This window comes from Salvelinus fontinalis, chromosome 13, assembly GCF_029448725.1.
Source record: "Salvelinus fontinalis isolate EN_2023a chromosome 13, ASM2944872v1, whole genome shotgun sequence".
Classification (NCBI taxonomy): Eukaryota; Metazoa; Chordata; class Actinopteri; order Salmoniformes; family Salmonidae; genus Salvelinus; species Salvelinus fontinalis.
In genome coordinates, this window is record NC_074677.1 from 14,220,428 (window position 1) to 14,236,039 (window position 15,612).

At 42.2% G+C, this 15,612-nt stretch overlaps 1 protein-coding gene across 2 annotated transcripts in view; it reads right to left on the reverse strand.

The window, feature by feature from the left end:
- Positions 1–244: 244 nt before the first annotated feature.
- tmem132e (transmembrane protein 132E) overlaps positions 245–15,612 on the reverse strand; it is a 351,395-nt gene continuing 336,027 nt past the window's right edge. For both annotated transcript variants that reach the window (XM_055941816.1, XM_055941815.1), the window contains exons 8-9: positions 13,582–13,776; positions 245–7,868 (exon numbers count right to left, since the gene is read on the reverse strand). In XM_055941816.1, the coding sequence (XP_055797791.1) occupies positions 6,795–7,868; positions 13,582–13,776 (1,269 nt within the window). In that variant the 3' untranslated portion in view covers positions 245–6,794. The remainder of the gene's footprint in view (positions 7,869–13,581; positions 13,777–15,612) is intronic.

Sequence of the window (15,612 nt, forward strand, 5' to 3'; positions counted from 1 at the left end):
TGACCCACATACATTTGAATGAAAAGATTAAAGGAATAGGTGACACAGGATGCACCCTAAATATGATTTGGAGATCTTGTATATTGGCTGCCTCGGGGCTCAGGTTGATGTAATAGTCCACCTGTAATCCCTTGATAGAGACTTAAATCTGATTGTATGTCAGCCTCAGTTGTAGATAGCATGCACAATGGAGAAAGGTCACACACTGTCATGGCCGTCAAAGGAAGTGGACCAAAGCGCAGCGTGGTGAGCGTACATCATCCTTTTATTTAGAAAAATGACGCCAACAAAACAACAAACGAAAAAAACAACCGTGAAGCTTACAGGGCTAAGTGCCACTAACAAAAGTCAACTACACACAACGAAAGGAGGGAAAAAGGGCTACCTAAGTATGGTTCCCAATCAGAGACAACGATAGACAGCTGTCCCTGATTGAGAACCATACCCGGCCAAAACATAGAAACACAAAATCATAGAAAACAAAACATAGAATGCCCACCTCAAATCACACCCTGACCAAACTAAATAGAGACATAAAAAGGCTCTCTAAGGTCAGGGCGTGACACACACACAAGCCATTGCTACTGTTGAGGGGGACAAACAGCTTAAAGAATTTCCCTCCCTCGATAATTTCCAAGCGACTCTCCATTCGCACAAACTTCCCTATCCATCACAGGAGGTTAGCCTACATGGTTTAATTATTAGAAGGTATGCACACATATATTTGAAACTCTTTATCACCGTCCAGCACAACCAACCCCCTGTTAATTTTTTTCACTATTCACCTGCCATAAATTGATTTTCTGGTGGGTAAGTAGCACTTATGTAAATGCCACGGCCACATTCAATCTACATGGGCAGTTTTGTAAGAAGGAAACAGAAATGTAAAATAGTCCTCTTCATTTAGATGCACATAATTACAGAAATACGGGGACTGGTATAACCTTGTCCCCAAGCTCATTTGCTACCGCATGTACAGTAGATTCAACAGAGAAGGTTTGACAGAGAGAAGAGCCAGCTTGGGAACGAGATTAGGACTAGTACAATCATCGGTCTATAATATGGGGATATATAGAACAAAATTCCATTGATTTCAATACATACATACATGAAAACACTAGGAACGCGTATGCTATTTGTTGACATTCTATACCATTTCTGTTCTCACGCTATGCGCCTATGTGAGCGTATGTTCTTAAATTAATAATAAACCTAGATGTATTGATTAAACATACATTTTGGCCTCCGCAATAATGTATATCATACCTGTAATATACACACCTTAAAAACAATGCAGTTGAAATTGAGTTTCTTCTGCAGACCATACCTTACATTCTGGACAGATTTCTAAATGCGGATATGGGGGCCATTTCTTAACTACCTCATCAGCAAGGTAAATGCATCTTACCACCTCTGAACAGAAACCACCTTTCGGTAACAGCTCCAGACTAAACAGTTTCTCTACAGTATCTCTGTATATTTTATCTTGGTTGATTGTTCATATTCACATACACCCCTGTGCATTTAAATGAGCAAGACTGAACCGACCACTTATTTACAGTCTATGTGCATATTGTGAACAACCTCAGTCAATATTTCGGGCATTACCTTGCGACTGTGATTACGTTAACCTTTCACTTGCATGGAGGAGACTAAGGCAGCACCCCTTGTTAATTATTCATAAATGTGTTAAGTTCATTTTTGACATAAAGCTGAATGTTAATGAATGCAGGAGGTGTGAGTCATACATGGGCAGGAAAACAGACAGCTTTCCTCCCAGACTAACATAGGAGATAACTCTCCATCAACTCATGATGGCAGCAAAACAAATGATCTTGGATCGAGACACTGGTTCTGTTCCAATGGCCACACTAGCAGACCACTTAGAATGAAGCAATGTAGTGTGCAAGCGGTATGGATATTGGGTTGTAGTAACTGTATTGTCAAATGTGCTTAAAAAATAAAATGGAGGTCACATATAATGAGCAACACTTAGGATCTGCTTCCTGGACACAGATCAAACCTACACCTGGACTGAAAAGCATGGTCAATGGAAATACATTTTTTGTCCAGGACTAGCTGGGAAACTGGCCCCATAGTGTTATTTTCTGTTCGCACATTACCTTAACTTAATTCATTTAAACAAAGCATTTGTCACGACTCCAACCGAGGCAGGCTCTCCTTCCCGTTCGGGTGGCGCTCGGCGGTCGTAGTCACCGGCCTACTAGCTGCCACTGACTCTTTTTCCTCCCCCTCCTTAATTGTTTATTTGTATCACCTGTGTTCAGTTAGTTGTTAATTAGTGTGGCTTTATTAGTCAGCCAGCCCGTAGGCTTCTTTGTGCGGGATTGTTATATTGTAGCTTTTGGGATTTCGGGAGTGGATATTGTTATTGTGGACTGGGTTTGTTTCTCGTGTCGTTGGACCGTTGTGTATGACACCCAGTACGTCCGTGTTGGACATTTTGTTTGCCAGTTGGGCATTAAAGACTCAACATATTGAAGCTCTGCTGTTCCTGCGTCTGACTTCGCACCCCCCGACACCCAGGGCGTTACAGCATTGTTGCCCTGTGACAACATAACATATTGGTCTCAAAGGGACATGACATGAAAATCATTCATAATTATAAAAATTATTATTCCTGTATTACTATCAGTGTTTTTAAAAGTCATTACTTATCCTGTTATATTAACTGCTTATCCCTCAACGATGATGAATTAAACATAACATTGCTGTTGTCAGTGCCATGACAGGGTATGTATGTTTTGTGCAGTACATGCCGGTTTCTGCAAGAGATCACTGATAGTATGCACATTGTTTGTTTGATTGTATGGCCATCACTTTCATATTCATGTGTGTTTATTCCATCTTCGACTTATCCTACAGTTTATCCTAGATAAACTATTATGAATTAAATATATGAGATTGCTTCCCTTGAGTGACAGCAGTGTATTCATGACGTCTAGATCACATATAGCGCTTTCCAAAATATACCCTATCCTCTACTACCAATATACTGTAGCATCATCCAAATGGGCACATTAAATATCCATCGCGTCAATGTTACTGTATCGAATGATTCATAGCATGAAGACCTTGTCTTTGGTTACACTGGGACAGATACATCAGGCAGATCTAATTGGAAAGACTTAAGGTCAGCCTACCCCGAGGCCAACAGATATATAGCCGTCCTCGTGCCTTAAATGACAGCTGGCTAAATGACCCATTCTCTAGATACAGTATCTCGTATACAGTAGGAGACCAGGAACAGACAGGCACACAGGTTCCCATTTAACCTCTGTACTTTGACTGGTCCACCCTAGGCTCCCTAGGTACAATAAATGGAGAGAGTGAGTGCCTACCTACATGTACTGATCCATTTAACCAGAGACATTAGATGAAACCTGTCAGATTTGTGGGGGTGAGGCAACAGTAGACTAGAACTGAATTTGATCTAAGTTGAAAGGGTTCTGAGCAGTTCAATACCCCACATCTTTCCCCCTTCAATTTACCAAACTGGAGGAAAAACAACTTTGTATTAGGTCAGTGCAGGACTTTACCTGTCTAGTTCTATGGTGACCGTTAGTCAGGCACGAGAGGACACGCCCATTTAGTCGGACCAGAACAGAGGACACTTTTCTCAATGTGGAGAAGCCCAACTGTGGTATCTCACTAAATGTACTATCTTTGATTTAACTTCTCCCAACTATAATTTGTCCCAATCTTGCAGACAGAAGATTTAGGCTTCCTTATTTCTGATAAACTGAATGATAAGGAACTGCATACATCCATAAATTATAATAAATTAGAACACATACACAGTATGTAACCCAATTACACTTTTTTCTGACAGTGCTATAATGATGAGTAGAAAGGACACATGATTTTTATGTATTGTATTTTCTTTAGTACTTTACATATAAGGGGGAAATACAAGGGTTTTATTTTTCTGGAGAATACAGGAAATTGAACAGTGCTCTGTACATGAACATAGTATCGTCAGTGAGCTGGCATACGGTCACCATGTCTCCACCTGGGGGTACACTTCAAAAGTATTCATCCACATGTGAGAAAGTCTCTAGCAGCAGCTTGCAGAAGAAACACAGGATGTACACAGAAGTATGCACACCTTCACCAAAGTCACATTACAAAAATGGTTTAGCATATACATATATACATTGAGAAAGGAAACATAAAAAAATTCTCAGAAGCCATAAAATGTTTTTAATAGACATTTTGTTATGATCTCTGAAAGAATAATCAAATTGGAAAGTCAGAACTATAAAAAAAGAAAGAATGTTAAAAAGCTGCTATTAGAAACTTAATCCACCGTTGTTAAGCAGTGGTAATGATTTGGGTTGACCATAGTAATACATGAGACAAAATACCCATCTGATGATCAAAGTACAGTAGAGAATCAATACATTCATCCTGAGACACCATCGTTTAAAATGGGGGTTAAAAAAAAAAGAAAGAAAAAAAGTCTGGCTGTAACCAACAGTTCATTTCCTCAACCGGTTTCTTTGTAAAAGCGTGGGTTTGAAGCGAGGGCAAGAATTGTTGTCTTTGATTTTGAAGACCATTTACCTTTAGATGTTAATAGGGCTTGATTGAGATTTAATCACATTGTGTAATTAGGTCATTATTCAATGAAACCACTTGGAATGCACATCACAAGGTATGCTGTAAATCAAATTAACTGAATAGCAAAAAAAAATACTTAATAGCAGGTGACAAAATGTCAGCCATCTAGGTTGATGTTTTTTGTGGAAATTAATTGATTGGAATTTATTCATAACTCAAATTGAGAGGTTGGGTGACATTTGTTCTTCCATTGTGGTCATATTGCACATCATATGATTAACAAAAACACAGCAAATCCACACCCTACTTAGAGCACACAAATAAAGGTGAATTAAAAACTGATTGAACAGTTTTCCATCCTGTTTATTTTTCATTACTCTTGAAAAAAACTTGGCAGATCTTCAGATCAGTACGAAACAACATGATCTTCAAAGAATCAGTCATCATCCCACCCAGTGCTTTAAAATTCATCACACTCTAGCTAGCCAACACTTCTACATAACCAAACCTATACATGGAATCCCATTGCATTCATCATTTGCAGTCATTCTATTTTGTGCAGGTTCACTAACCAAAACTCCTAGTATTACATTTAAGATTTCATCAAACACAGACAGTCCTGAGAAACTTAAAAGGCGTCACCACCATAACAATAGCCCAATGCGTCAGCACCAGTGCGCTTGGCTTCTGTGACGGTCATGACCAGCATCTATGCTTTATTACGGACATATTTTGGACCAAACATAGTACTTCTCATTCTCTGTTTAGATTGATTGGAAATTAATATCGTGACTCGGTACAAAATCGTTGGTGTTCAATGGGGAGCATGATTACACGAGGTCACTGTGTTTAAAAATAAAAAATAAAATGGAACGATTTCTGCTGCAAAATATTTTGGTGGGATGCGAGTTTTTCCATTGTAATTCTCAGGTGTACAGTGGGACATCTTAGTAAAAACTGCAGAGGAAACACTATGCTTACAGTGATGGGCCAACACGTTCCCCCTTCTCTATCTCTGCATGACTAACTAGTTCAATGTAATGTTGCTGCTGAAGAGGAACTCAGCTGGTCATGGTATGTACATACGAGGGAGGGCTGTACTATGCAGGTCTGGCACGGCATGCATGTAATGCATGATACAACATATGTCCTTTAGTATTGTCTAGGTATAATTAGATAATTACAATACAAACATTTACAAATTTGGAAAAATGCTGATTGTGCCTCAGTATCTCCTTTCATGCAAAGAATGTCGAAGATCGTTTACTTCACAATATACGTACAAGCTTTAGTATTTCCCAATATAACTAAACCTTTGACAAGTTGTAGCGTTTTGGATAATTGCCCTCCGCACTGGCCCCTAACCCAAAGTGTGAAAACAGGGTGTCAGCATTAAAATCAGTTGTGATCAGTGAAACCCATTCTATAACCCATTCTAAGGCATTAGACTTAATCAGGAAAGTGATGAAACCAGTATTAGGGCACTGGCTTGGAATTTGTATGAAATGTAGCAAAATGTACAGTAATGATATTGAATGAAATCATAGCATGTGCTGTACCAAGAACAATGAAGGAGGTTCTGCCATTGACGAATGCTTCCCTACTCTGGCAAAATAAAATTAATTGGTTACATTGTTTTTAATGAGCGTCTTTGACAATTGGTTGTCCATCAGGTTGTTCCGTGTTGCATCCCAAAAGCTGTTTCTCTGAAAATGTAATCTGCACATCGAAGGCCTCTTTGTTGGAGAAGGTACTTGGTGTTGGGACAACCCGACAAACACAGAGCCAAGACCCAACCCATCCTACTAAAAACACTCCTGTCCGTATCACGCTCGCTAACTAACCTCCAGTAGGAGTGACGGAGCACTTAAAATCCATCCTGCGGAACCGTGCTCACGACTGAAGCTTATAAGTCCATTTGAGAGTGTACTCCTCTACCTCTGTAGAAGGGACATCCATACATAGCCATTTCTCTAGCGTTTAAAATTCTTGTCTACGCTTTGGCTTTCCAATTTTTTTACGACTTCCAAAAAGTGTGTACGGGAAACGGCACTGTGCAAAGGAAAAGAAAACGAACAAAAACAGAAGTGTAGTTGGCCTTGCTTTTTGTTTGTGAAAAGTTCTCTCTCACTAAAGTGAAAAAAGAGAAAAATAGAAAGGAAAGTATTTTTTGAAAGCTGTAAGGAGGGTGCTTCTTAACAGCCGCCCCTTCAGGCTATTTCCTTTATCCTGCGCATGTAATCATGAAGTTCCTCTGGGTCCTGGAAACCCATGTCCTGGCAGACCCACTGAATGTCCTCTTCATCTGCAATGGGGATGGAGTTGTAGGGCATGTCTTCTGTGGGGAGCGTGGTGAAGGTGGTGAACTTGACGCGCTTGCGCTTGGAGGTTGGCGAGCTGGCCTCCTCGCCATGCTCCTTGGTGGAGCCCCCAGAGCTGCCGTCGCCCCTCCCGTGGACCTGGCTCTGAACGCTTGTCTGGGAGCTGCCGCTGCTGTGGTGGTCACCATGGCAACAAGTCTGTACCCCTTCCAGGGGGTTAATGGGGCTCTCCACTGTCTGGGGTGAAAGCTCACTCTGGGCCCTCAAGGGCTGTCCGTTCCCTAAAAAAACCCAGTGGTGGGAATGGTCCATGTTGGCCTGGCCCTCAGGGGGGATTCTCTTGTGGCGGTACTTGAGGACAAACACAATGCAGTTGATGAGGAAGACCAGGATGGCAAGGCAGAAGACGCCCAGGAGGGCGTACATGCCGATCTCCAGGTCGGTCATGCTGCGGGGCGCATGGATGAAATCATCATCTTCCTCTTCTTCCTCTCCCTCGGTGGGCCTCTCCTGGTTGCTGATGGTCGGGAAGTTGGTGTAGTCGATGGGAACGCTCGCCGGCTGCTCGTTGGACGGCTCGAAGCCTCTGTCGCCGAGGTTGGAGTCCTCCACCGGCCGCCTGGTGACACGGGCTGGCTCGATTTCGATCTCGCTTTCCATTTCTTCCTCGGAGTCTTCCTCCGGGCCGAAGCGGACTTTCACGTACACAGGGGCCGAAGCGATGACGCTCTTGCGCTTGGTCTTCTGACAGGCCTCGCAGATGGTCATCTCCATACGCACCATCTCCCCGGAGCCCTCGCCCTCCGCCACAACCACCGGCCAGCGGTGCTGAGGCTCCTGGGATATGGACACCACCTTGTCGTCCAGTGTGGAAGCGTTGAGGTTGTAGTCCTTGGGGTCGAAGAAGGTCAGAGGCGATGCGGTGCTGTCGCTGTAGTAAAGCCAGATGGACAAGCTGGCCTCCTGTGATAACAACAACAGGAAAAGGGTGTTTTTAGTATTTTTGTTAGGTAAATGCAGCTTTCAAATGCCATTTTTGCTATTTCACAGATTAATTATTCATATAGTAACCCCATGGACAAACTTTCCTGGAAGGCTAGAGAGAGACACCTTTTTAATGTTTTGAAGAAACAAACAGATTTACCAAATAACAATATACTGCAAATCAAACTACATGATTCGTGTTTAGAAATTACAAACATTGGTTGATATAGTTGTTTCTTCGAAAACTGATAATTTCGATGGTTCAAACAGACGCTCTTTCACTCCTCTACGTATGATGTATGATGTGAATATATGTGAGTCCAATTCCTGCCTTTGAAGACTCTGACTCGCTCGATCCCTAAATCTTCTAAGCCTCTCTAAACATCGGCACCCCCTGCCTCGGCACAGACCGAGACACACACAGGCGGTCTGTCTCAGTAGTGTACGCCAGCGAACACAAAGCTCGCTCTAAGAAAGGAGGGGTGAGTGGGTGTTTTGCAACTGTTGTCCTGCAGACAAACAACAGACAGAGCTGCACAACTGCACAGCACTTTACCTGACAGCTTGAGTCTGGCTTCATGAGAGTAATGGCAATGTTCGGTGGCCATGTCTCCAAGTAACGAGGTGGTTTTTGACAGAAGCATTCCTTTGGCTCCTACTAAAACAATACCTCTCAGCTCAGCCTAGCGTACCTGCTCTGTAGGGCTGACAAAAGAAAAGAGCTTTTCTGACAGAGCACTTTTAGTCCCCAACCGAGATGTCTTTTCATATTCTAACGGGAGAGGCATTTATCCAAATTCTGTCTGGATTGGAACGCTCTGTTTGAGAGTGTAGACATATTTTTCTTTGATTCAGGCGGAGGATACTGAACTTCAAGGTTGCTATGACATTCCTGTTCGAACACGGGCCTCTGTCATCTCCACTTGTCAAGATGAATGGGGCCTTTGAAACATGATTTAAATGATGATGATTTAAATAATACATTGAGTATGACACCCTGTCCTGATGAAGCCACTAGTAGTACACCAACATGTTAAAAAGGTTAGACACAAAGCAAACAAAGTACTCAGTATACTGGAGGGTGACTGGAATGTTCTAATTATAATTCCTCAATAGGATAATGAATCAATCACTGTTACCTATTTATTAAGTTCTCTTTGGAGCGCTCATGATTAACTGTGGTTAACAGTATTTCCCCAGAAGGGAAATTAGACCATACAATTAAATAGGATCTCTGTGACTTAGACAGCCAAAGCATTGCTGACTCATAGAAGGGAGGATTTGTGCATCCTCTCTGTTCTTAGATGCTAAATGACAATAGCTGCCCTGGCAAACGAGATCACAGTTCACACTCGGGATGGTTGAAATAAACAAATGTAATTCAAATGCACATATAACCTAATAAAAATGGGGCGGATTCCGGGCTAATAGAAAGAGACCGTGGCTTATTCACTTCTCTCAGTTGTAGTTTATGGCTCTCATTCATTCATGGAGTAAGACAGGGGACGTTTAGCAGACGCAGCGGGTGAGGTTTCTCCTGTGAAACAGAATCAAATGGTGTGAAATAACCTGAGCACCCCTCGGAGAGGTCCATTGGCGGAGGGATTGGCTGCCTTTTATGGCCCAGCCTCAGAGAGCACTTTAGGACAATACATTATGCTAATTAAATGTAAGGTGGCCAAGCAGCGGAAGGTGAGATTAAATTGGAATTAAATGCCGGGCCCTGACGGTTTAGTTTTGTTTGGCCACCGCCAGCGCAGAGAGAGAGTTGGTGGAGAAACAATAGCTGTCGTCCCCAATTTCCAAGGCATTGAAACCTGGCTATGTTCTCTCATTGTGGGGAAATATGAATGACCTAAGTGTGAAACAACACAGTGCGATCTGGCTTCTCAGGAAAAGGTGAAGGACTGTGCCCAATTCTTTGGGAGGATTTAGAGAAACTGAAGTCCCCAGTTGCAAGACTCAAACATGCCGGAAATAAGGCCGATTCCTCTGACTTTTATTAAACAAGATGTATTTTTGCTGGTGTGATGAGACGTTCCCTGGGAGTTTTTTGTAACGAATAGATTTCTTTTCAGGCTTGTGTGTTGGAGGGCTGTTTGGCTGCAGCACAGCAATAAGGCAAATAGGCGAATGAGCACTGCGAGCGTCAACAGTCCATTTTCTGGATGTGTGTGATGTCATGAAAATTCATGAGCTGCTTCCCACAGATGTTCAATTCTAGGTTCATATTAGCGGGTTGGATGCAGTGTTACCAATGTTTCCCTATGGAAATCAACACCTATGGTGTAATGCCTGTAAGAAATACTGTTTTTCCAACTATAGTATCTATAAAAAAATGACACCCATGCATTAAAACCTCTACGGGATTGGTGTCCCCCTGTGGGACGGTTGAGCTAACGTGCGCTAATGTGATTAGCATGACGTTGTAAGTAACAAGAACATTTCCCAGGACATAGACAAGTCTTATGGGCAGAAAACTTAAATTCTTGTTCATCTAACTGCACTGTCCAATTTACAGTAGCTATTGTTTGAGGAGAGTGCACAGCTATATACTTGAAAATGTATCAATTGACCAATTAGGCACATCTGGGAAGAATTGATACAAAGCAATGGTTCATTGGATCAGTCTAAAACTTTGCATATACACTGCTGCCATCTAGTGGCCAAAATCTAAATTGCGCCTAGACTCCTAAGTGATATAATGGCCTTTCTCTTGCATTTCAAAGATGATGGGAAAAACATGTAATAATAGAAAACACATGTTTTTTCTTTGTATTATCTTTTACCAGATCTAATGTGTTATATCCTCCTGCATTAATTTCACATTTCCACAAACTTCAAAATGTTTCCTTTCAAATGGTATCAAGAATATGCATATCCTTCCATCAGGTCCTGAGCTACAAGCAGTTAGATTTGGGTATGTCATTTTAGGCGAAAATTGAAAAAAAAAAGGGTCCGATCCTTAAGAGGTTTGCACCTAAACAACATAGAGGTTGTTAAGATGTCAGTCTCTGTAAGCAATTGCTTTTGTCTTAAGCTTTCACAGATCTGTATGTAAAGGCTTGCATAATTGTTCCTTTGTTTTTAAATAGGCAAATGACGTTATGCACTGTACTCAGTACCGTATGCTTAGTTTAATAACCTGAACTTAACATTCGTTGTTTTCCTGGAACTTCTCTATACAACTGACTTCATTAGGAGGTAAAAAAAACAGAAATATCATATTTACTTAAGTATTCAGAACCTTTAAATCAGTACTTTGTTGAAGCAACTTTGGCAGCGATTACCTGCCTTGAGCATGCTACAAGCTTGGCACACCAGTATTTGGGGAGTTTCTCCCATTCTTCTCTGTAGATCCTTTCAAGCTCTGTCAGGTTGGATGGGGAGCATTGCTGCACAGCTATTTCAGGTCTCTCCAGAGATGTTCAGGTTCAAGTCTGAGCTCTGGCTGAGCCACTCAAGGACATTCAAAGACTTGTCCCGAAGTCACTCCTGCATTGTCTTGTCTGTGCCCCACACTGAGTTCCTGAACACCCTGGAGCAGGTTTTCATTAAGGATCTCTCTGTACTTTTCTCCGTTCATCTTTCCCTCAATCCTGACTAGTCTCCCAGTCCCTGCCGCTGCAAAACATCCCCACAGCATGATGCTGCCACCACCATGCTTCACCATAGGGATGGTGCCAAGTTTCCTCCAGACGTGACGCTTGGCATTCAGGCCAAATAGTTCAATCTTGGTTTCATCAGACCAGAGCATCTTGTTTCTCATGGTCTGAGAGTGCTTTAGGTGCCTTTTGGCAAACTCCAACTGGGCTGCCATGTGCCTTTTACTGAGGAGTGGCTTCTGTCTGGCCACTCCACCATAAAAACCTGATTGGTGGAGGGCTGCAGAGATGGTTGTCCTTCTGGAAGGTTCTCCGATCTCCACAGAGGAACTCTGGAGCTCTGTCAGAGTGCCCATTGGGTTCTTGGTCACCTCCTTTATCAAGGCCATTCTCCCCCGATTGCTCAGTTTGGCTGGGCGGCCAGCTCTTGGTGGTTCCAAACTTCTACCATTTAAGAATTATGGAGGCCACTGTGTTCTTGGGGACTTTCAATGCTTAAAAATGATTTGGTACCCTTCCCCAGATCTGTGCCTCAACACAATTGTGTCTCGGAGCTCTACGGACAATTCCTTTGACCGCATGGCTTGGTTTTTACTCTGACATGCACTGTAAACTGTGGGACCTTAAATAGACAGGTGTGTGCCTTTCCAAATCATGTCCAATCAATTGAATTTAACATAGGTGGACACCAACAAGTTATAGTAACATCTGAAGGATGATCAATGGAAACAGTATGCACTCAAGCTCAATTTCCAGTCTCATAGCAATGGGCCTGAATAGGTGTAAATAAAGCATCTGTTTTTTAATTTTAACATTTCAAAATAACAGTTTTTGCTTTGTCATTATGGTGTATTGTGTGTAGATTGATGAGGATATTTTTTATTTCATCCATTTTAGAATAAGGCTGTAATGTAACAAAATGTGAAAAAAGGGAAGGGGCCTGAATCGTTTCTGAATGCACTGTATGATTTTTGTTCATTAATGAATATTCATGAAGACATGCTGTAGCACCACTTCAAATAATTGTGGTGCTCCAGCTGCAATGCCTTGAGAATAGAAATGAATAGAATGTCCTCTTCACACCATTTAGATAAAACATGTATTAAATGGCTTTCAATGAGAAGAAGTATTATAGAGATAGAGAACACGACAGTGTTATGTTCGCTGGAGTGACCTTCCTCCAAAGGTGTGAGAAGGCATGTCCTGGCACATTCAGACACTGTAACCATGGCAATGCCTTCTGTACTATGAGGCGGCTGGTTTGACAATGTTTTATTATTTACCTGAAAATGTATTTTGTCATTGAGTATCTTTGAAGGCCATCATGAATCAGGTCTGTACATTTAAGAAGAGCTTTATGTTCTATGAGTTATACAGTTGCTGTGGTGTTCTATTAACAAGATCAAAAGACACCAAGCTCAATAGGTACCTTGGTGAAAATGAACTCATCTATACTCACCTGAGTACCAAACAATATGATGACAGGTTGCTTACGTCTATAAACATTCACTGAGTATACTAAACATTAGGAACACCTTCCTAATATTGGGAACAGCCTCAATTAGTCGTGGCATGGACTCTACAAGGTGTCGAAAGCGTTCCACAGGAATGCTGGCCCATGTTGACTCCAATGCTTCCCACAGTTGTGTCAAGTTGTCTGAATGTCCTTTGGGTGGTGGACCATTCTTGATACATACGGGAAACTGTTGAGCGTGAAAAACCCAGCATCATTGCAGTTCTTGACACAAACCGGTTCTCCTGGCACACTACCAAACCCTATTCAAAGGCTCTTACATTTTTTTACTTGCCCATTCAACCTCTGAATGGCATACATACCCAATACATGTCTCAATTGTCTCAAGGCTTACAAATCCTTCTTTAACCTGTCTCTTCCCCTTCATCTATACTGATTGAAGTATATTTAACAAGTGACATCAATAAGAGATCATAGCTTTGATATGGTTTCACCTGGTCAGTCTATGTCATGGAAAGAGCAGGGGTTCTTAATGTTTTATATACTCAAAGCTGACATCCACACAAACTCAATGCCCTCTACATGTATCATCATATATATTAGTATACAGTACCTGCTTTGGTGCAGCAAGTGTCTGCAGGCCAGTTGCCTTGGCGACCATAGTGTGACTGTTGCCAGGGCTGGGCTGTAGTGACAAAGAAAGTCCAGAGATGGCGTGGACGCGAAGTTCCAAGATGGAGACTTTCTCATCGGTGACGGAAAACGACGTCTCTCCCAACATGGCCTCCACGGCGAGTGGAGACTCCACCTGCAAACGACAAGAGACCGTTTGACTGTTACACCAAGCATTTTGTGTCATGACAGGGATACAGACAAGTGGGATATGAGTCTGTCTTTCTGTCCGTCTCCTGTGTAAGTGTGTGATAAATGAGACACTCAAGCCAAAATGAAGGCACCAGACACTGGATGCTGACCGGGGGCTGCCTCTTACAGCCTCCCTGTGCCCTACACTTGACCTCTTGACCTCTCTCCAGTGGGTGGTTGGCAAAAATGTGAGTCCATCGGATGGCTGCAGGGCACAAAATACAAAATAAAACCCCCACCCATCTGGAGCTAATCATGGGGCCTTGACAGGTCTGCCTCCATCATGGGGCCAAACACGGCATTTACAGCTCATTATTTCACCTTTCTGTTGTTGCCTCCGATTGCCTCGCAAAGGTCATGTGGGAAAAGTCAACCACAGAAGCACTCGCCTTCCTTTGTGAAAAGTCAACCACAGAAGCACTCGCCTTCCTTTGGGAAAAGTCAACCACAGAAGCACTCGCCTTCCTTTGGGAAAAGTCAACCACAGAAGCACTCGCCTTCCTTTGTGAGTCATAAAGGACTTAACTTTTCTATTTTATTTTTACATCAGCACTCAGATGTATAAGGCTGCCTGTGTAAAATACAGGAAGCCCTGTAAGATGGTTTAGATGATATGACAGGTTCTCCCCCATCAAAGACCTATGTTTTGTCATTTTTTTAATGTTTTGTTTTTAGCTCTATTTTTTGGAGGATTAATACATTTTCCAGTCATTATTAATTGTATGTGTACTGCTCTGGTGACAACATCGGCTAGAGATGACTAGAGATGACCGCCGACTGGCTTTTCTCATTATCCAAATAGCTTGTTCACCTTCAGGCATAGTGCATCATTATCTTTCCAAATATTTTCCCTCTTGCTCATCCGAGCCTGGTTGGTTGTTCCACTTCTGTAGCAATTGGAGCTCATGCCAAATCTACAGTGAAGAGGGGCATTGAGAGCCTCTGCCTTTGTTAATTTGGCCTCCAACGGTCATAATAACATTTAATAGTGCTCAAAATCTTACCATCCTAAACAGCACACTAATTTGGCAATCTGTTATCAGTACAGCCTTCTCCCTGTTCAAAACACCCATTAAAAAGTAGTAAGAGCCCGTTAACACAGAGACAGAGTTGCCATCCTGATCTGTTGAGTATAGTGTGCTGAAGAGGCTGGACTGTCTGGTAAGGTGACGTGTACATAGAATGCTTTTAAACCGCTTTTTATGATGGCTCAATGTGGCTTGACGTCACCGGCCGCGTATGTCACCAGAGAGGACAAAGCTGTCGTCTTCTGATCCCAAGGTCTGCCGTCGGGGACTCCCAGATGCATATTTTCGGGATCAGATGTGCTGGAGAGGAGAGTTCCAGTTCATTGGTAGTCCGTCTCTCCTTTTTCTCCCCTACGCTCATAAAATGTAACCGCGGGGGATGAAAGTACATGAATACATGACTTCTAAAGTTTCACAAACGGTGGGGAATTCAGTTGAATGATGAAGTACTCTAAGCAGGACAGTTCTCCACCCTGGGTTTTGTCTCTTTTTTTTCCAACTCATTTGAGTAGCCACCGCGGGCGGTAGCAGTAAATTATCAGGGTGAATAACTAAGCTTTGTTTTTTTGTTTGGTCAAAATGAATGTGGATAATTGATTCACAATGAAATAAATGACTGTGTAATTACAAACAGAAATAACAGAAATTGGTAGAAATAACCCAAAGCATACAAATGGACCACTTCGATGGGTAGGCTAGTACTAATAGTCTTTTAGTAAAACATTAATTAAAAAATTAAAAGAAGTACCTTT